The sequence below is a fragment of the Mesoplodon mirus genome (genome assembly GCF_964341445.2).
Source record: "Mesoplodon mirus genome assembly, chromosome: 10".
NCBI lineage: Eukaryota > Metazoa > Chordata > Mammalia > Artiodactyla > Ziphiidae > Mesoplodon > Mesoplodon mirus.
This window is the reverse complement of record NC_138986.1, coordinates 19012895-19036429: the sequence shown is the minus strand read 5'-3', so window position 1 is coordinate 19036429 and position 23535 is coordinate 19012895. Positions and strand designations below refer to the sequence as shown.

The 23535-nt window shown below is 38.2% G+C and overlaps 1 protein-coding gene across 2 annotated transcripts in view; it reads left to right on the top strand.

Annotated features, from left to right (window-relative positions):
• The window catches only part of GRM1 (glutamate metabotropic receptor 1), a gene marked incomplete at both ends in the record, with an annotated part of 356568 nt that overhangs the window by 283644 nt on the left and 49389 nt on the right, over nt 1-23535 (top strand). For both annotated transcript variants that reach the window (XM_082633883.1, XM_082633884.1), the window contains 2 exons: nt 8366-8612; nt 13000-13168. In XM_082633883.1, the coding sequence (XP_082490009.1) occupies nt 8366-8612; nt 13000-13168 (416 nt within the window). The remainder of the gene's footprint in view (nt 1-8365; nt 8613-12999; nt 13169-23535) is intronic.

Sequence of the window (23535 nt, the reverse complement as noted above, 5' to 3'; positions counted from 1 at the left end):
TTCTTGTTTCTGTAAGTATGCCCTTCACAACCTGAGCAGAGTGATTGATATATCCAAGCAGATTTGCATAAGGTCTGAACCCTGTATGTGTTTTAGCAATAGACCCTGTTCAGAGCTTTTTGCCTGTATGTGCTTAACAACGTTAATCTTAGGAGCTACTCTTTTAATTTCTGTGACAGATATTGATTGAAGTCTCACTAGCCATGAGTTCCTATTCGGCTCTTAGAAATTCCAAATTTCATTCTTTCAAGAGATGCTGTTGGGAGACACCACATAAAAGGCAATACGTCATTCAAGAAATCCCAGCCAACATTGGGACAGATAGCGTTTTGGTCTACATGAGCTGTTAAGTCTACATAAAATATCAGTGTAAAATATCAACTAACAGTGCCCTGCAGAAATGAACCTTACATGAAAATCCACAGTATATCTCATTCTTAGGTGATGCGGGCATGGTAATAAACCTTATGGCCTGTATTTAAACCTGTGTTTAATCCTGTGCAGAACATGGAAAGCTTCTATTCCAAGTTTCCATTTTATCACTTGGCATATGAATTCCAGGAAAAAGGCTGAAAGATAGGATATACTTAATATATCCCAAAGTAGACTCTTTTAATGGTACAGCATTTTGTCAAGTTATAAATACTGTACTGTATTAATCAGAAGTCAGTCATAAAAGTGGATTTGCAATACTGACACCATATAACTTTTAAGGTTTTGTTTTGTAATAAACAGGAGCCTATATTGGTTATCAGAAGATGCTGGTAGACTCTAATAGGTCAGAGATAAGTAGATTTTTCACAAATAGGTCTTATATTTCTGCAAACTCCTCTCTGACTTATTAGCTCAATCTAAACACTGAAGCATGAAACTAGAGATACTACAAAAGGGAACTTGAAATGGACCATAATAGCATTAAATCATGGAACTACCTTACATTTGTAAAAGAAAGCATGTTTCCTATCACCCATAAATAAGTAGAAGTGGAGCTATGAGCATAGATATGCCTCCTTAGCATTTAGAAGAGACCAAGATGAATAGGCTTGGCAAGGATTCTGACCCAGCAGGTTGTTGAGACAGGAGTTGGTTCCTGATGAATTTTAACAACACCCTAACTTCCCACGTTGGCTAAAGCAGCCAGCTCTCTGTAACATATTCCTTCTCTATGATTACCTGCCAAATGCTTATTGCAGACCTGTGGGGAGTGGTTTATAACTCCATGACACTGTTTTGTGCCAGATCAATAAAGACAAAGGCACATGAGAAGCTGCCCTTATTTTCTCTCTGTAGAGAAACAAAGAGCCCCACAGTTCAACTGAATGTTACTGACTAATCCTCAGTATCACTTAAACTCTCCAGGGCTTGTCCTCATTTGTTTTTCACATAACACTATAATTTTTTGAAATATGAATTAGCTAAAATGCAGTTGTATTTTCAGGGAATTGAAAGCTTACCATACATTATCAGCAATTTGCTGGGAGCCGGCTGTGTGTGTGTCATATAACTGGGGGATTTCTCTCTTTAACAATAGATTGTGATGATGTATTTAGAAAAATGTCTGTATTGTTCACATATGTTAAAACCAGGTGGGTTTAAGCAATAGAAATTCAGCTAATAACACACGCTCAAGTAAATGATCCTTACTTTCTTCTTTTCTATCCTACATAGGAGTTAATTTACATTTTAATAAACTGGATAGAAAATAATGGAAGGGTCATATTTTTCTGTGATGTGAGCTGAGAAAATTTTTAAGGAAAGAGGAAAGTATAGATTCAGAGGGAAAAAAAAGACTTCAAAGATTTTAAACTTGAGCATGAACAAGGTTGGACTGTTGTGAATCTTACCACAAATTCTTCCTGGAAAATCATAAGGAAAATTTAATAGCCGGGCCTTCAGGAAAACTTGCCAGCACTTTAGTCCTTTGAGGTCATTATTTTAAAAATGACCTGATTCATTTTCTCTCAATTAATCTGATACTCAGGTCATTTAAAGTAACATGAATTTCATTTTCTTTGCTTGATACGTTAACAATATAAAACAATTACAGTTCTTTCTATTTAGATCTGAATGGAGATTGTATCAAATTATGTATTGAATATATAATGCTCTCAGTTAAAAAGAAGCAGTGGAGAGCTACAAAAACCAAGAAACCAGAAGAATGTTTTCTCCAGGGACAGTTATATTTACTAATGTCTCCCAAAACATTTCCTTGTTATGATGAGATAAAAGAATGCTTGTTTTGTTTCTTTGTATTTTGAATTTAATGCTGAGAGTCTAGATTTTAAAAGGCAACATAACTAGACCTACATGCATAGCGGTAAGGTTGTACTAATTAAATAGAAAGAATAGGCATCAACAAAAGTACTCTACTGGAGTTCAACATTCTTTCAATTTATTTTCCACGTTTTTCCACTTTGGACATTCAAACTGAGATGATATTACTAAAAATTCAGAACTAATATACATCAAACTAATTGTTTTTCCTAACTGATGTCTCATTGTCTGTTATAGAACTGCTCCAGCAGTTGGGCAGGGCTGCTACTGTATGCATAGTGCCACATGGCAGGGATCGGGTCCAGCTCTGGAGGCCACTGCCTCTGTCCTTGTTAGCTGTGTGAACTTCAATTCAGAACCCCTGGGATTTCAGTGGCACAGCCAATGTATTTCCTTCCCAAATTTGAACCCAACTAAGGAGTAGACCCAGGAGTGAAACAGATGGAGATAAAATGTAAGATATGTTTTATTAATAATATGATTGCATACATAGAAAGCTCAAAAGAATTTATAAGAAATTAGAAATAATAAGTAAATTTGGAAAGCTTGCAGGATACGAGGCTGAAACACAGATATCAATAGCATTTCTCTACACTAGCAACAAATAATTTAAAAAATGTTCAAGTACACCAATTGTAGTAGTACCATAAAAATCAAATACCTAATATCTGCATAGTGAAAAATCACAAAACATTGCTGGGGTAAATTAAGGAAGCTCTGAACAAATGGAAGCCTCTGTAAATGCTCTATATCATGATATGGGGAGCAGTTACATGGGTATGTACATATGTAAACATTTATCAATAAATTAATAAACATTTATTAATAAATTAATAAACATTTATTAATATTATAATGTACAGTAAAGATTTCTGCACCATATGTGAGTTATACCTCAGTGAAGAAGTTTTTAAAAGTTAACAGAAAAAACTAACTGACAAACAAACAACAACAACAAAAAAAGCACAACCAACTGGAATAGGGACATGGATCAGATATGTGACCACAATACACTTTTCAATACTAGATTAACCTGTCTAACCTACTGGCACAACTGTCGACTACAGCCCACATTTACCAAAGTCTGGAGAACCAACCAGAACCTTTGAGAATTGTAAAGTGCAGGCCTCCAGATGAGAGAGAAAGGGGCTGAGCTAAGCATGCCCAGTTTCTTTTTCTCAATCCTGCAAAAAGATGGATCACTCCACTCTTCCCATTGAGTAAGACAAGAGGCCTGAGGTGGTACTATGTAAGAATCTCTTCACAAAGAAGCATTAATAGAAGGGAAAGGGAAAGGAGAACATTTCTCCCCAATCATGATTTCAATTATCTGTGCTTTAATCTTCTCATTTGTAAAATGGTCATAATAGAACAAAACTCATACAGTTTTGTAAGAATTAAAAAAAGATAGTATATGTAAAGGACTTTGCTAAGTACCAATAAGTGTGGAATTGGAGAAGCAACTTTAGAGGGGGAAAGACATCTTCAGAAAGATAATCTGATCTACTTGTGATATTTTTTACATTAGGAAACTGAGACTCAAGGAGGTCTAGACCCTTGTCCAAGTTCCATGACTAGTTGGATATGTATTGTTGATATATTATAGCAGAACTGCCTCTAGTGTTACTGACTGCAAGTTCATGTGCCCAATGCACAGTGAGGCCAAACAAACTGAAAAGTCAGTTTGGAGCTGAGAAAGGTTTATTGCAGGGCTGAGCAAGGAGAACAGGTGGCTCATGCTCAAGAAAAACCAGAACTCCCCACTGGTTTGGTGGGGAGAAGTTTTTATAGGCAAAATTTGGGATGAGGGCTACAGGGTGTGTGATTTTCTTCTGTTTGGTTGGTGGTGAGGTTACAGGGCAGTGTTCCAGGAATCTTGTTCTCAGCCTGAAGTTACCGTCCTCTACCTGGGTGAGGGTCTGCCTGCAGAAGAACTGGAAGATATTGTTATGTATATCCCTTAAGGAGGAACCAGGACCCTGCCCCATGGCTGCACTATTGTTTCTTTTTTTTTTAACTTTAGAAAAAATTTATTGGAGTATAGTTGCTTTACAATATTGTGTTAGTTTATACTGTACAACAAGTGAATCAGCTATATGTATACATATATCCCCTCTTTTTTGGATTTCCTTCTCATTTAGGTCACCACAGAGCACTGAGTAGAGTTCCCTGTGTTATACAGTAGGTTCTCATTAGTTATCTATTTTATACATAGTATCAATAGTGTATATATGTCAATCCCAATCTCCCAATTCATCCCACACACCCCCTTGCCCCTCGGTATCCATACTTTTGATCTCTACGTCTGTGTCTCTATTTCTGCTTTGTAAATTTTGTAGAGACATGGATGGACCTAGAGACTGTCATACAGAGTGAAGTAAGTCTGAAAGAGAAAAACAAATATCGTATATTAACGCATATATGTGGAATCTGAAAAAATTGGTATAGACGATCTTATTTATTTGCACTAATGTTTCTTGACTGCTCCTCCTTTGTTTTTGCATTCCCTCCTTTCCCCGATAAGCAACTGTTTGAGTCTGCACTTTGGAACTCAGGGAAATTCAAGGAGGCTGAATGAAGCCTATTTCTTTCAAACAAGAAACTGGGGACATGGAAAGAATTCATAGCCAGGAGAGCCCCACAGGGTCCTGCTCCATTTCACTAGGTCCCAGGTGTTTAAGTGCCTAGTCCCGAGCTCTTTCTTTCTGCTATACCACTCTGCTGAATAGCCATCCTAAATGGCAGCAGATGGAATTGCCAGCCCTTCTCCCCACCGCCGTGGATTTCCTGTTTTCAGAAGGTACACTGTCTGTTTCTACCCTCATGGAGGCTCTGTGTGCTGCCATACTCAGGCAGCAATTTATAGCCCTTGTGTTTTGCAATAAGAACAAGATTACTATTTAGAATCAAGGTAGCTATTTTCACAATCTGCTGTGAAGTAGTTAGGCAGGTATTCTTTTGAAGGTAAATAAACACAGTCAACTACAATTATTTGATTCCATTTAGAATATTAGAAAATGTAGTAGTTTAGTGATACCCTAGTGGCCTGTAATGGTTAATGCACCACAGAAAATGAATTATAAAATCCCCTTCTTACTAATAACTCTGAGACTAGTGTTATTAAAAAGGCACTAAACCCCAGGGAATTAGAGAGTTTTTCACCTTCCCACCAAGTGACAATAATATTAGTTTGGAGCCTCTATTCGCTGGTCATGAAAATATAGGATCTTTGGGCAGAAGGAACACCTGTATCTTATTCTGTTTATTTGATGATAAATTCTTGCAGCATCATCTGGGACTGTTGCTATGGCAAAGAAAATGGTCCTGTAAAGGCCAGGTGATTTTCTAACTCTGTCACACCTTCCCAAATGCTAGTTCATCATGAATTGGGGTAGTAGCTGAAGAGAGACTTCTTACTGATGGGAGGTAACATCCCCTTCATGTGCAGGCCCAGGGGACTGGCAGGGTAGGGAAGTGCATGTGTCACTTTAGATTTACACAAACACACAAGCTGTTTGTGTTTATTTGGAAAAGGGTTTGAGTCACAAATATTCCCTGAAAACATATGCCTAGCCTCCTGGTTTTCTGTATGATAAATACTGACAGGATGAGCTTCTTTGTCTTAATTTGCAGTTAATAGATTGAGTGCTAGTACTTCTAGTCAGAGAGACAGCTGTGCACATTTGGAACAATCCCAGGGAGAAGACCTCAAAAAGCTTGAAAATGATACTGGTGCACAGAAGGATGCCCTGTCCTCAGTCGCCAGAAAAGTGTCTCCTCTGTAGACTTCTATATCTACACCCACGTTTCTGCCAACTTACAGAAAGAACAAGTATCAAGGGGGCATTTTGATACCATTGCCCTTTCCTCACTTATAAATGGTGGGATTCATGTCCCTTTGGCAGGATTATCATGATAGCATTATTTGAGTATTTTATATAATAAACACAAAAAATAGTAGCCAGTATTACTATTAATGTGTATATTTCCCATTAAAATAAGACAAATGTAAAATTAGTTTAAATTAAGAAGAATATTCCACTAATTGTTTATCGAATAGGTATCAATAAATATACATATGTATACATGAATGTATATATATTTACATGTGTTCTTTTATATATTTTTCATATATATATACATATATACACACATATCTTACTCATAACATCAGTAAATAGGTACAGTTGGAAGTCAGCATGGCTCAAGAAACACGTCACCATTTGACCAGTTTGCCTTAATTACACTGGTGTTTCTGGAATAATTATTACTCACGTCACTCACAAAAGTAGCCCAGTTTGGACAATAAGTTATATAATAGTCCTAAATAAGGATCAAAAGGAAAACATTGATCTCAAAGAAATCCAAGACCAGTTACATTCCCAATGTTGATGAATAAGGCATCCACTAGACAAGACAGCTTAAGAAATTTGTACTGGGGACACCAAAATAATTTTTAAAATATATAATACATCTTTAGTAGCGTTTATCAAAACAAAAACAAAACAGCAGACTCAGTGGTCATAAAGTTTGTCCCTAACAGAGAAAAAAACGCATATTTTTTGACAGTTTGCTCCTTGGGTTGACTTTAATAGCTGCTACTTCAAGTAAATGGTTTTAGTAGAACCGTTTAAGTAGCTGCTAGAACCCTTTCAGTTACTGCTGCATTGAAGGTTATTTTGCCATCCAATTTTTGTCTATATTTTTTCTTCTTTAACTCCTGGTAATTTCTCTAATTCTAACAGCTTTAACATTTAGCTCCAGCACTTGGGAGTTTCGGGCTGTATTTAAAGGCTCATTTAAAACTTATCAGACCGATGGCATTAATTTATCTCTTTTATATCCCAATATAAAAAAGAGGGAAAGCAAACTAATATTTAAGACCCAGGGGTTCTGGGTGGCAGACATAAATTACCTTATTTCAATGACTTTGCAGTTTTTTCGAGGAGGATGTTTGCTTTCTGCTTTACATAACCTTCTAGACTTGTTCTGTGCAGTTTGATTTTAAAATGCCCCTTCTGCCTCTCTTACTCCTATTTCCTCTTGGGAAGTGTTCTTTCAATTAGGAAAATATTACTTTAGCAAATCACACTTTTAACAAGCTCTTATTAAGCAACACTGGAAGATGAGTTAAAATTGAATTTGTTCCCCCTTCAACCTGGCCTGGGTATTTTGTATCTCATTCTTAGGGTAGATGCACATGTACCTTTTTTACATTTTCAACTATACCTAAATAGATTAGCCTTAAATAGAACTCTTTGTAAATGTCTTATTTCGTCTCAAGCTCAACGTCAGAGTCAAAACTCTTTACCATTTCTTCTAAGTACTTCAAGCTCTCTAAGTTCCTAAGATACTCTGTTATTCTCCAGCCCAGACACCTTAGGATTCAGTGACCTATTTAGGCTGTCACCTGTGACATAGGTGGAAATGATTGCGGAGTATTTGAAATTCACAGGTAAAGCTAAAGGTTTAGATTAAATGTGTAGTATGACTCTTCCATCAAGAAACATTTTACCTGAGTTTCTAATAATTAGCAAATCTTATTCAAATATTTCTGTACCACCAACCATACAGAAGAAGAAATTCATACTACCTAGCTCTTCTTTTTACTCTAGGTTTTTTTGGTTCTAGAGATGATAAAATTAGTGGAATCATCAAGAGAAAATATTGGGGTTTAGATAATGCACAAACTGATTTACAATGGACTGTGGATTGTCACAAAGGATATAAAAAATGCTTTTCCAGGACTGTGATATAGGGAGACTTTTAATATAAGTCTTTGTGAACCCAGAGGAAATAAGAGCTATTTTCATTGCTCCTTAAGGATTTCCCTGCAATATGTGAAAGTTCTTTATTTTCACCTCTGTGGCGTTTGTTTTATATGTTATAAAGCTGTTATTGAATTCAGAAAATAAAATTGAATAAACTATTTTCAGATAGACTACAGCAGAGATAGTCACAAATACAAAGCTTGAACAGGTAGGTTTGGCTTTCCCTTCTTCTGAGAGCCCTGAAAAGCATTTGAGAATTAAACATGCAGGTTTAGACTTCATTACTGCAACCTTGGTAGTGATCTGTTTTTATGTTACAGGCAATGAAAGCTTAGAAGAAAACTATGTCCAGGACAGTAAGATGGGGTTTGTCATCAACGCCATCTATGCCATGGCACATGGGCTACAGAACATGCACCATGCCCTCTGCCCTGGCCATGTGGGCCTCTGTGATGCCATGAAGCCCATCGATGGCAGCAAACTCCTGGACTTCCTCATCAAGTCCACGTTCATCGGTGTGTCTGGAGAAGAGGTGTGGTTTGATGAGAAAGGGGACGCTCCTGGAAGGTAAAGCAGTCTTTTCCATAATGGATCTAAATAACCCTGTGATCCTCTTTGAGCCAGACAGATGGATACTCTGGCTCCCTTTGGTTCCATGGTTTCTGGGTGCCACGAGGATGGATGCAAACGAGGATAGACGCAACAAGATAGCTAAAAAGAAAGGGCTAATGTTAGATGGAAATTACATTATAAAACGTTGAAGAACTTCTTATTGGTAAATACCCACAATCCTGCATCCTACCAGTGCCACGCCCCTACCTCCCCACACACACATACAGCTATCATCCCTGGTCTTCCCTTAGAATGCCTAGGACCTCCCTGCAAACCCAAGGTACTAAGGAGATTACATCTGACCAACAGGATCCTCCCTGGCACTGCCAACATCAGGTCAGCCTCCTTCTAACTGATTAGTCCCAATACTATACTGGTTGTGGAATATTTTAAATTGTTCCTGCTTAAAGAACTTAATATATGACAAGAACCAAGTCTTACATATGTATCCATTTTTTTCAGGTAAACTTATGTTCCTGCTAACATGTTTCTTGGAAAAGAAAGAAAAGAATTTTCTGTCTGGTATTGAGTCTCTATGGCTTCCAAAGAATTAATCAAGAAGCAAAGGAAAATTAAATCTAACTAACTATATATATTTTTCCCAAGTCATTTTATATACAGTCTCTTCTGCAACACTTGCTTTTATAGTACCAGTTAGCTCATATGTAATTTGTATGCAGAGAATGATATCAGTATAAACAGTAGTTGTGTTCTTTCATAGGAATTTTCTTAGGCAACAGATGATCAGAATAGTGGGATAAAAATTAAAACCTGCAACAGGAAAGAAAAAAGGCCCTCAGTCTGGCTACTGCACAGTGTGCCCACAATCTTTTTTTTTTCCCCTAAGCCCTGTTATCTTTCAGTACATAATTTTGCAAAATGAGAGATTTTAGAAAAGCATACGTTGTGATAAAACAGATCATCAAATCATTTAATCCTCATCGCTACAGGCATATCATTATCTTCTTTTACAGATGATAAAACTGAGTGTCAGAGAAACTAAGAAACTCACCTAACGTCACGCAGAGAGTAGCTGGTAGAGGCAGTGCAGTCCGAATCTGACACTTGTAATCTTTTTGCCACATCGTGCTGCCTTTTAGCTAATCCTAAAATTAGGCAAAGTTGCTGGCAACTTTCTTAATGTCATTTCAAATGTACTGGAAGAGACTATTTGACCCTACATAATTCTTCACGTATCTCTTCCTTTCATGTAAGCTTAAAGTTCTACGTTTAGAGAGTGCCTTGAGGGGCCTAAGTGGATTCTCCCTGTCAAAATCCAACAGCTCCAGGAAGGATAAATGCTATAAGTAATACTCAGCAATTAAAGCGATGAATTTATCAGATTCCTTCCAAGCTGCCAGTGAGGTGGGAGCAGCTTTAGATGAAAATGAGAGTGGGAAGGATGGAATGATGCAGGGCCTGGGCGTGTAGAAAGCTTCCAGGAGCTGAGCACCTTAAGAAATGGTACCAGAGGAAAAAGTGATTCAGAGCACTGACCGCCCCCACCCCGCCCCCCTTTAAACCCGTGGTTGTAATCCTGGGTCCTACTGGAAACCGGGTTCTATCAAGGATTGGATTTGGAATGGAAACCTTCCTTCATGATTCTATAAGATACACAATATGCCTAGGACAGAGCCAGATGCATTTCCCACACAGTGTAGACATGAGTTTCCTCCTCCTCTCTCTATTTGTAAACTATCCAAAATATACCACAATTTTAGCTTGTTTCTCCTTCATCTTTAATTACATATTTAAATCAAGAGTTTTCCCCTGGGTCCCTTTTCAAGGATCATTTCCACAGGCTTGAAATTGGTCAGCTTCATCTGTATTCAATTTCTATTTCAACCACCTCCCTCTGTTTCTATCTCCTGTCACACCGTCATTCAGGCTTTTGGTCCCTCTTGTAATTATCTTAGTTAATCATCATGTAACATAGATTGAATGCATTGAAAGGATGCTGTAAAGTTGTAATTCACAGCATGAGGATATTCCAAATAACCGCCAACGTGCGAGAAGGGACTCTGGGGTCAAGAGAAAAGAGCAGTGTTCATTAATACACACAGCACTGGGGAAGGACTCTTTTTAGTAAGTCAGTATTTTTTCCCTTGGTATCTTCAAGCATTTTTTTTCTCCAGCTTTTGGGACTTTTTAAAAGTATGTTTTCATACCAAAATATTGTGAATTTTTCAGTTCCTAAATGCTAATTAAGCGTGAACTGATTTCTCCTTTTGAAATGAGGAAGTTGAAATAAAAGTCTTAGGAAACTGATTTATAGGAAAAAGATATTCTAAAGCTAGCATTACACCTAAGCCTGCATTGAAAGTATGTAAGGAGATTTAACAATGTAATATGGAGTAAAACATAAAGATTAAAGGAAATGAAAAAGGGAATTACTCATACCAAACACTCACAGCAGGCTCTGTAACCATAAGGACTTTACAATGGGAAGATATTGGAGGTGTAGATTAGTGTCCTTGATCAGCAAGATGAATGCGAGCCGCCAGCCCACAGTTAATACCCACGTGGATACCACTCAGGGAGTTACTCTGAGAACATTCTGGTTTGTCTCAGCAACCAGAGGAATGAGGACCCTCTATTAACCAAAAATCAGAAAGCAGAGAGGTGAATAACGCACTCCAGTTGCACCATTCTCTCTTCTCACTCCACGTAAGTTTTGTTCACCTGGAAAAGTAGGGGAAAGACTTCCTTTATGCCCCGAGAGTCCCCTTTTCCTTTAGGGAGCTGCTATTTATAGAAATTGCCAGAATCTGATTGTGGAGAAGCCACTAGCCATCCTGTGGGTGACAGGATGCATTTGCACATTAAGAACAGGCAGCGAAGCTATTAAAATATATTAGTTGTTTACCTAAAGAACTAGGCCAGATATGGCCAATAGGTTTCAGATGCCAGCTAAGGTTGATTGGTAGTAGCTTCCTGGAGTGCTGGGCTGAGGAGGATTCTGAGTCTGTATCAGGGTTAGAGGGAAAGAATTCCAAGATGGGTTAGGTAGGGATATTAGGGAGAGGAGGAAGAGAGCTGAGGAAGAGGAATATGTGTTAGTTAATTGCCATCTATTTCTTTGGGTCATGCACAAAGAGTAAGAGATATTGCCTCATATTCTAGTGCAGGAGAGTGAAGAATGCACAGGTACTACAGGAAAGAACCCCACTTTGCAGAGCCACTGAGGGAGAGTCAGGCATCCATTTTTGTGCAACTGCCACTTGAGTTATAGTTTCCTTGGAGTAAATAGCAACATGGAAAGAAGATTGAAGAATACCAGAGAACTGTCAGTAACCGAGAGATAAATGACTATGACAACACAAAGATGTTCTCATTTTCTTATAGTATGGAACTAACCAGAGTATTTTAGCGCATTAATAGTGCTACTAACGTGAATGATATAGTGACATTGCCTTACATATGTATTTCTCCCAACTGCGAACAACCTTATGTTAGTAAATTCCCACAAGAACCCCATGAGCCTTACAGACTTTAGTGACATTCCTAAGTAGTATAATCTACTATTAAAACATTAGGAAAGAGATTCCAGCTTATACATTCTAATGTCAAATGCTGTGTTTTTTCCACCAAATTGGAAGATGCTCTCCACTGTCCACACTGGGAAGTGACGTATCTGGTCCCCAGAACACACTCTGGCTACAGTGAAGATTTCTAAATGTAGATTTTACCATTGTGCAGCGTTGCAGCATTTGAAATAACTGAAATAACTGACACCAATTACTTGGATTCAGAAATGTTTGTCCTGATCAAGGAAGAGACCAGTTTAAATGTCAAGGCTCAAGATGTTAAGTCCCAAACACCCTGCTAATTAAAGGTGCATTTCTCAGATTTTGGGCTCTATTAGCACCTAAAATAAGTTCCAGACTTGGTAAAACTCACCTCTTTTAATCCAGTGTAATTAAAATGGCAACTGAATGTGAAAAAGGAATTTGGAGTAAAAGTACTTAAGCTAAAAATTAGTGTTCTGAAGAATTTTTACTTGATTAGAGAATAATCTAGTGAATAATGATTTGAAGGTTATGGTGATTGACTCAGCACATATAGAATTTTTTTGAGAATAAGCAGAGAGAAAAGTACAAGAATAATATATTCTTTAATGAATATAGATGATACACAAACAGAGACTGAAGAATGGAATACACATTTTGGAAAATCAGAGGATACATAACTAAATAAACTAAAATATTGACAGTAGCTGGCATTAGGACATGGGATGATTCTAACTTTTCTCTTTCTCCTCTCTATTATTACCTATTTACCAAATTCCTTTGGTTTCTACATCATGTCCATATTCTCTAAGACACACATGTTTTCTTTGTAGGTATGATATCATGAATCTGCAGTACACTGAAGCTAATCGCTATGACTATGTACAAGTTGGAACTTGGCATGAAGGTGTGTTGAACATTGATGATTACAAAATCCAAATGAACAAGAGTGGAATGGTACGGTCTGTGTGCAGTGAGCCTTGCTTAAAGGGTCAAATTAAGGTAAGCCAGCCACACATGCATTCTTGGATGGTGTCCATGAGGAGACCTCCTGCCTGGGCATAAGCAAAGAAAAACACAGACATTTTTCTTTGACCAGACTGTCCAGAAAGGGTGCACCAGGCATACTGTTTCTGTTCTTGTGCTTAGCAAAAATGAGGAAGACAAAGAAAGATTGGGAACTGGAATAGACAAACCACTGGGTTATTTAGAATAGTGTTTATTTGAATCGTAATGATGAGCTGCAATCTTAAACACAATATAGAAAACAAGGGGATGAATAATCAAATTAAAATTTAAGACAGAAGTAAATGCGGAAACGAGAGCCAATGATACTGCTTACTCATAGTTCTAGCTATTGTTAAAGAAAGCAGAAGCTGAACGATGCCAAATAAATGTATAACTAAAATAAAAGAAGCTGAAATGAGGTAACACAAAAGCATTGCTTACCACTTCTCTTTTCTCTACCAAGTTCTTTGAATTTTCCTGAAACTGGTATTTTCCAGCTAAGAGAGAGTCTTCACTTCTAATTATTCCCAGAAGTTTGGTTTTTGTTTTTTTTTCCAGGTTGGGGCAAGTGAGTGATCATGATATTACTGTATACTTAAAACTAGAGTAAATAAACCTCATATACTGGGCATTTGGCTGAATGGAGTAGAGAGAATTCTTGGTGAAGAAGACATGGAAAGAGCACTCTCTGAATCCCATGCTATTTAAAAACCAAACTGGCTGACGCACTAGGAAATGGAGCGTAAGGGAGTGATTGTGAACTGGCAGGAGTGTGGCTTAAATGACCTAATAGGTCTTTCCCATCTCTAATTTTCTGTGATTCATCTCTGGGAGGAGACAGGCTGTCAAGTAAATGTCAAAAAGCACAGCTGGGGCTGGAATGTATACTGTGTGAGGCTCCTGCTCTCTTGCCACGTGGCCACGCTGCTGTGCCATTCGCAGGAGCCATAGAACCAGCCATGCAAGGGAGAGGCCCTGAGAAGTATACTTAGGGGCCTTTAGGGCAAGAGTCTACTAGTGCTGGTACAGCAGCTGGAAAAGCTTTATCACTACTGATCAAAGAATGTGGAAGATCTGGAACCTACAACATCTTTTAGCAGCTGAGAAGAGCTGTCTGGGTGGACTCAAACTCTCAGTAGAATCAGTCACTTTGAGTGTGAAAAAAACTTCTGAGGCAACTCACCCTAGTTGCAAATGTCACTGCCTTCTCTGCAGGTGTGATATTAAAAATATTTAATAATTGTCATGATAACCAACCAATCAGAATGAACTCCATTTTAGTGCTATGACAGGGTGCTAGAGGCCTCCTGCCATGCCCACGGTTAATCCTTGAGTTGTTGGATCATGGGAAGATTTAGGTGAGGAATCTTACATGGATAGGGTAGTATGGGGCAATCAGGGGGCTTGGAGAGACACCATTAGTTTCCAACCAGTACAGAAGCATTTCAGTAGTGTAAGAATGACTCCAGCCAAACCATTGTGTATGAGCCATACGTCAATGCTGCTTCTCCCCAAGAGTCCATTTCTGATTCTTATCCAGATGGAATGTTTCACATGGGGCTGTCTGCTGGTATTAGGAATATATCCTCTAAAATTGAGAGGCCTAAAACTTGTCCTTGACTCTTACCACAGGATGCCAGACCACTGGATTCTGGGTTAGTTATCTTCTCTGGATTGTAAGGAAAACCAGGGAGACCTGAAGTCCTATGGTTGGGACAGCCCAGAAGCCCTGGGCTTTATGCTCTTCTGTGACCCAAAGGGTGTCACGTGTTCATCTCAGACCCCCTCCCCAGCATGGGTGGCAGCATTGAATCTTTAGGGCAGACAACTGCTGTGAAAAAGTTTATGAAACTACACAGTTTGGTTATTCAGAGTATAAGAAAAACAAACAAACAAACAAACAAATACAACCCTGGCAAGAGAAAACGAATCAATCTAAAGATGCTCTGCCCTCCAGCTCCCTTTCAGACTTCCCTCCTGTTACTCTGACTGCTGGCAGGCCATGAATGGGAGCTTACATGCCATGTGTAGTCCCATTTGTATACTCCAGAAGATAGACTTTCCCCCACCCCCAAGTTCAGAGGAAAGGCTGTCTGCATGCATCTCTAAGCTAGATGCTGAAGTATTTCTGGCATCACATTTGCATTACATCCATGCAGTGTTATCGAAGGAGATCCCAGAAATCTTTGCTGAGCCATTACACAGCACTTGCTATAAATGCAAATCTCTTGGGGTCCAATTTTCATAATATTGTGTAACCTGCAGGATAAAGGTATGCCTGTTCTCAATAGCACCTGGAGTGGAGGTGAGGGGGGATGTTCGTTTGTTTCCCATAAGCACCATGGGAGGTATGGAAACAAAGGAAATCTGAATCCCATTTACCAAATAATAGCATTTATATTCTTACATCATCAGTTTGCCATCTACCAGGTTCAGGATGCAGAGCCAGGTCTCTCAGTAGCCACTACAGAGACTAGAGGGAAGCAACTTAAAAGGTGATTGTAGGGCTTGCCCTTGTATTAACTGAGAAACATAACCTTTAGGAAAGGCTTATTCAGTTTAAATATCAAATGCCACTTAAAATGTCGAAATAACCATTTGACTTCTTTTGTGATAACCCATAAAACTTTCTTACGGTAATTTCCTTTGAAGTAGTTAAAAGTCCAGTTTTCTTATGTTATTGATTTTAGAAATATAAATATAATATATTATAAGTATAATATTTTATGGAGGAGAAATTGATTTCAGTCATACCACAAACAGTGGTAAATAAAATCACACTTTTATTGTTGTGTCTTATATTAGTCAGGTTTCAGTCAGGAAAGAAAGAACCCATGCCAGGTGGTTCAACAGAGGAAATTTAAGGTACAAAACTGGTTATAAAAGTAAAAGGGGGAAATGAGGCAACTCAGAGATGAGCAACAACAGGAATCATTCCCACCTCTGGGCTAGAGGGACACAGGGAAGGTCACAGATACTACCTGAGACACCTCCTGAGGTGGGAGGGGAGGATACCTTGATACGAGGCTTCTCCTCTCTCCGGCCCTTCAGTCTCCCATTAGGTTCTTCCATTCTGCCAACCATATGGAGGAGACGCTGGAAAGAGAGCCTGAGCAATGTAGTGCGCAGATACTTAGCTCAGGTTCCCTTGAACCCTGAAAGCTAAGCAAGGTTAAGTGCGAATGCATTACTGGGAGATACAATCCCAGGGAAGCAGAAGTGAGAGGAAAAGGGAAGGGAGGCATGGAAGCATGGCGGAACACCTCTACCACTAAGGTGAAGCATCACTGAGCAGGACGCTGCCTCACTGAGCACAGCTCAGCCTCACGGAGGTCTCTGGACAGGCTGCTCGGACTGTCTGTTGGAACAAGGAAGGGAGAAAAATGTATGCACTCCTGTCATTCTATTTTCTGCTTTCTGTGGTCAGCGTTTGCTCACAGGAAGTGACGTCATCTGACCCCTTTAGGCAGGTGCTGGGGAAGCCAGTGTCCATGTCCTGCTATGTGGACCTTCTTTGAGTTTGGAAGCAGCAGGGGGAGAAGTCTCTGTGGGTCTTACACAGTCTGGTCTGGGCTCCTGCTCTGCTGAATTGCCAAGGAGGCAGTTCTAGAACTCAGTGTCTCCTCCAGGGGAGAGAGAGTCACCTGGAGATGCCAGAAGATGACACAGTAGTGGTAGGCTCTGAGGTAGGAGTTGCAGAAGCATCCAGAACCCTCCAGAGCCAGGGGCCAAGGGCCTAAGAGACAGGTCAGGCAAAAAGAATTTGAGGCAGCACGTAAAATATGGACAATGGATCTGCAAGCAAACAGCAAGGGCCTGGCACTTGTATTGGTCTCCCACACCAAGCCTGCTGCTATTTTCCTTGGTGTGGGGAAGGCAGGAAAGAGGTAAGAAGGGGTGGGAAGGCAAGGAGGAGACAGTGAAAGAAAGGAGAAGGGAGGCAATAGAGATTGGGAACTAACATTTATCAAGCATATTCTTGTGCAAGTACAAGAATGGATGACATTGTCTCAATTATTCCTTAAAACAACCCTTTTAAAGCAGATATTATCACCCCATTTTATAGACAAGAAGTCAGAGGCCCAGAGGGCTTGAATCACTTGCCCCAAGCTTTCTCAGCTAGTGGTTAAGAAATGCCGAGCTGAGCTTGGAGCCAGTCCAAAGCTCTTATCAACCCACAGCCACATGTTGTTCAACCATCTTTCATTATATGAACTGGCATATTTCCTACAAATGCAAGTTTCCATTGCTAAAGCTGATTTTCTTAATAGTTTACAACAAAATTATAAATAGAGATCCACTTTAAAATTGCTGAGGGAACAGAATCTAGAACTAAGCAGGCAATAAATATTAGTGAAGCTGGTCGGGAGAGTCTGACAAAGATGGGGAAACCAGCAGAGAATCCCAGGGAAAGGGTCCCGGGGATTGCTTTCATTCGCCTCCTATTATTTCTTTTCCCCTCTCTTCTCTTCCAGTTTTTTCTTCCGTTTAGTTCGTTTTTGGATTCTTTACTCCAAGATGATGGTTTGAGTCTGGGAGTTTAGGCATGGAAAGTTGAAATCACTACTTCCCCCCTTCTCACCTGGCCTATCAAGATAGAATTATGGAGACCATATCATAAATGGCTCTTCATTACACATGCCATATTGTCATATAGTAAAATACACCCTATATATGTGGAGAAAAGCCCAGATACACATATTTTTACAAACTATATATTTCAGAATTGGGTTAACTATTTTTTCCCTGAGCCATCTGAACATGAGGTGCAGATATCATGAAACTTCATACCTCAGCTTTTGTCTTCTACGAATAAGTTCAAGTCTCACATGGCCATAAGACCAGCTAAGAAAGTTAGCAATAACATCATCAACCACAGCTGTCCTGTTCCCCTCAACTTCCCCTTTTTGTGAATCAAAACAAACTACCCATTTAACTTGTTCATAGTTAATGCAACCATTTTGGCAACCAATGAAACAATGACATAGTTCCTTCATTATGTAATATTTTCTAAATTCCACTGCAGGATGACAGGTTCTCAACAATGTTGTCCAGAGGAATATCAAAATTCCTTTTCTGAGAAGCTTATGATTACATAATGATGATGTGATCTGCCCCAGCTACTAAAAACATACTGGCTAAAATTTTGAAAAAAGTTGAAAACAAAATACTGGGTTCCTTTTTGTATTTTATTATGTATGCGAAAGCATGAAATCATTATAGTGTCTCTGGATGAGAGAAAACTTTGCAAGCACTGGTCATAAGGAGAAATTCTATGGAATCATCATTAATTTATTCACAACCACTCTGAGTAATACCTACACCTTCACCTCTCATGATTTGACCAGTGTTTAAGATGGTCTCCTGGTTACTGAACTTTTTGGTGATCCCCTTAGCCTCAGATCTAGCTTGTCTGCCACTTTTGGGGACAGGTGCCGATAGGACCTGCTGCTGCATCACATGACACCGGACGGAGAAGGAACACAGCAGAGCTGTTGTGTCTTGCAGGTGGCGGTGGCCAAAGCAGGCCTCATTTTCTTTTTTAAGTAAATATTTATTGAAGTATAACACACGTAGAGAAGGAAGGCAATAGCATGAGTACACTTTGGACTCTTACTTCTGGGTCTTTTCTTTAGCTGATCCCACTGCCTAGAACTCTCTTCCACTAGATAAACTTAGGGCACAGACCCTAAAGTTGCCCCCCATCAAGATCCTGCAAGTGCAGGGTGGGCATGTGCACAACACTGAGGGTTTTAAGGGCCTCTTTAAGTCTGGTCCCTAGGCACTAGGCTTGTCTCACCTTGGTCCCTGCCCTGAACCCTATTCCTCTTTCTTGCTGTAGTTTTCTCAAAGCCCTTTTCTAGGATGGCACTCCTCAAGGATGGGGATATGATCTGTTTTATTCACAGATTATGAATGCATAATGTGAATGAATGAATGGATGAATGATTGAATGCATATGCCCTGCATAGGCATTTCATTCCTCCTTCTAGCAGTATACGTATTACATTATGTCAGATTTGGAGCTTCTTAACCTCAGTGATCATCAGGTCTTTTCATTTATTTGTCCCCATGCATAGCACCATGTCTGGCACACTGGGCCACTAAATAAATGTTGGTTAAGTAAATATATATCTGCCAACTTCTGAGATATAATTTGGTTCTCAGCATAACATGTCATCATTCTGACAGCTGTTTTTACACAAGGAAGAGCTTAGTTCTTGAAAATAACTGGTGATAATGTGTCTGAGGTTTGCACAACTTACTGATCCTCTCTGCAGCTGTTTCTTCATCTGCAAAATGTAAATAATTAACTTCACTATGTGGAGTGGTTGTGAGGTTTAGTGTAGTTCTGTACAGAGGGCCTTGCACATGGTCTCGTTCAATGTATGTCCATTTTTGTGATCATTTTCTATTCGCATATGATTTTTGTTACATTTCCCCTGTAATAAATTATTATGTAGGGATTTTCTTAAACTGATATTTTTCTATAATTCTTTCAAGGCTCTCTTCAATTTCCTCCTATTTTTTATTCTCTTTGAATTCTTCATTTTCATTTCTTTTGTTTATGTAATATTCCATATTATTTCCCTCTTTTCTTTCACATACATTATTGAGTAATTATTGAAAAATTAATATGTACCAATAACTATGCTAGCACTGTGAATGCAAAAGAAACTTAAACATGGCCCCTTCCTTTGAGGAACTCATAGTGTAGCTGGAAAAATTTGTATCAGCAATTAGAGTCCATTGTTGCCCAAACTCTCATGCTGGGTGCCATGGGGACACAGGAGGGTAGGACTAGCCCTTCTCTCCCTCAGCTGATTTTCCTACAGTCCTAATCAGGTAGGACCAGTGTCTTTATTCTGTTTAGTCTTCCAGGCATTTCCCTTCTGAAGCAAATTTCTCTCTTTCTTTTGATTTATCATTACTTTTCCTTCATTATATTCTCTTGATGTTGTTTTCTTTCTTTTGTCCTTTTTCTAAACAAAGCCTATATTTAAAAAATCCATTTCAAGTTACTTCAGAAATGTAGTTGTAAATTTAACACTTGATTTCCTATGTCATAGATACTTTAAGACTCCTACAGTGTATATGGAATTGAATCATAACCTTGTGTGAAGCAGCAGGTCATCTAGTCTTACTAACAATAAACAGAGCACCATGTACACAGGACGTGTCTTGGGAAGTCTTGGTCTTTCAAGGGCAATTTCAGAGAAATATCAAATCTCTTATCATGACTCAGAGCTGTCATAAAAAGTGTTTTACGGTAACAAAAATGAGACAATACATTATTCAGTTATTGAGTGTATACTCCATGCAAAAGAAATATCCGTTAGTATAAAAATAATTTAAAATATCAATACCTGTGATATGGAGGAGATTAAAACATAGAGACAATAATTTAAGAAATTTTTTAAAGTATCTGAATGAAACATATCTACCATATACATGGGAAAAAATTAGAGGACAAAAGCTAACTAACTTGTGGTAATAAAATACCAAGTATATTTTAATTATAGAGAATTCCAAATAAGGTAGTGTTTCAAAGGGCTCACTGTACCAGAAATACTTCCTGGAGCATGTGTCAGGACTCGAAAGTAGTGACATAGATGGGCTGATGGAGGAAAGGTGATATTCTAAATGGAAAGGAATATCCTTTCTTTTATTAAAATATATTTATTTCTTTATTGTTGCATGTTAAAGCCATGGATTAAACAACACACACACTCTCTCTCTTTTGTCCTTCTTAAAATCTATTCTCTAAACAGCAGCCATAATAATCCTTGTAGAAAGCAAGTCAGATGGAAAGCAAATTAGATGATGTATCTGCCCTACTTGAAACCTCCCTCCAAAACAAACAATTATGTGGACATTAATGAGGATGTAAGCAGGGGATGGCACAGAGGCTGCTCTTCCTTGTTTGGCAGACTTATGTAAGAGATTATTAACAGTCAAACTTAGGTGCAGAAACAAGGACCAGGGACTAAGTGAATGACTCACCAAAGAGCTTATACTTCAAAGGTATTAGAAAAGGGAGACACTGACATTCCTTGAGTGGCCGAATTACATTTTTAAAAAAGATTCAACTCAACACTCGTTCATTGGCCAGCTACTGTGTGTTCTTGGTACATTTATTGATGACTATGATCTGAAAACAATGAAAGTATGGCATGATTCCCTTCTCTTGAGGAGCCCATGGGCCATCAAGATGATCTTGGCAGCTGTGTGCATGTAACTCTGGAGTGAGAAGTAATTAGAGGCACATTATATGACTAGGAGACAGGGACCAGAATTCAGCTTTCTGAGTCTAGAGGGGTGGCTGAGAGATAGAAAAGACAAATCCCATATTTTAGACATTGTATGGCAAAAGTGCACATATTTGGTGGCTGAAAAAGAAGTAATAAAAAAATAACTCCATTTGAGCAGTTCCTTTTTCATTATTTATTAGAGGTATAAGCCAATCACTTATTCATTAATTTATTCAGTCATTCAAACCCTAATCTTAAATACTTCCCATGTGCCAGTTACTCATAGGATCTACCTTTCACCAGTCATTCTGCATAAATAAATTGTTTAGCATTATTATCTTTTGAAATTGTCTCATTCATAGTATTCATTTTATAGTTAGGAAAAAGATAAAGCTGACTGAAAAGATATACACTATTTTGTACTTCTTATACTCATTAAAGTAAAAAGCAGTACTCATTTATTCAATTTTTCTCATGGCACTTAGAAAAATTTTTAATTTGGAATATAGATTTCTCATGCTTATTCTAAGGATAGGTGTGAATTTTTCAAAAAGACTTAATCTGAGTCTACTTTCTAAAGTTATTTGAAAGTAAAAGAAGAAAAAGGAAAGCTTTTACAGTTTCTGAAAATATAATGTTATTTGATATTTTTCATGTAATTCTAAAATAGTGGTATAAATTTCGACCTGATTTGCAAGAAGATAATTTTATTTTCACAAAAGATAGAGTTTGTATGATTTTAAGGTATGGCAATATTTACAGTTTAATTTCTGACTTTACATATGAGAACATTTGATTATGTCTAATGTGTTAGGGAAGGACCTCTGTTTCTAGCCATGAGGGAGTAACAGAGTACAGATTTTGTCTTCTGCTGTAAACAACCAGAAAACTTGACACAGTATATGAAATAACTATGTTCAGACATTGGAAAACAGTGCATGACCTTGAATTCAAGGAATTGAAAGGAAACAAACAAGGTGAACCCTAAAATCACTCTGGCTTTCTGTCTGGAGGCAATTTCCTAGTTGTTGTTTAGTGAGAAAGAACACAAACAGAGCTTGGCTATCTTGATAATTTAAGAAGACAGAAATCAGAGTTTAAGAAGCCCAAGGCAGCCAGAATTTGTAGTGCAGAGGAAGGAAGAGGATGGATCTATACAGAAAAAGAGTCCCAGAAGTTGGCATATGAGTTTTCATGAGTGTTTGACTGAATCTGTATTGGCAGGGTAGAATTCAGAATGTCCAGGTAAAGAACAATTAGTGGAGAGCTGGATTCCCAGAGGTCACACAAGGCCAAGAATTGTCCCAGTTTCTACAAGCCCTAGTGGAGACACTTTGCTGAATACACAAAGAGTTAAGTAGAGATCCTAGCACAGTCATAGTTTATAATGAGGCTAAACTATTCCTAGAGTAGGGACTATTCTAGACTTGCCCTAAAAAATGAAAAACAAGACTCAAACTGAGTCACAGGTGACTTAGCTGCCTTCTGGAACAAAGGCCAATACTACTTCAAGAAAAAAATCCAGCACTCTACACCTTATGTCCGGCATCTGGTTAAAAAATTTTAGACAGGTGACAAAGCAAGAAAATATGACACATTACCTGAAGGGAAAGCAAGCAATAGAAACAGTCCCAGATATTATATTGATGATGGAATTAGAAGTCAAATTAAAATACCTACTGTAAATACATATGAAAGGATTTAAAAGAAAACATGCATATCACTAGAAGACACATGGAAATATAAGAACATAAAATAGAATTTATACAATGAAAACCAAAGTATATTAGAAATAATTTTTTAATGGATGGGATTAACAGCATATTAGACATTATGAAAATACAAATCAGGGAACTTATAACAATATAAAAAGAAAAATGTATTTTTACTTTTCTAAGAATTATTAATACATATTAATATACATAATGATACAATTCAGCTGTTTAATTCCTTTTATAAAAGAAATTATTATTGAAAAGCTTCCAAATCCAACATGGAATGAACTGAAATTCACATCTAAACTCTGGTACAATAAGGTATATCCCAATCCATGTATTTAAAGTTCCTCGACATATACGATTTTTTGAAAAGTTATTTTTCTAAAAAAAT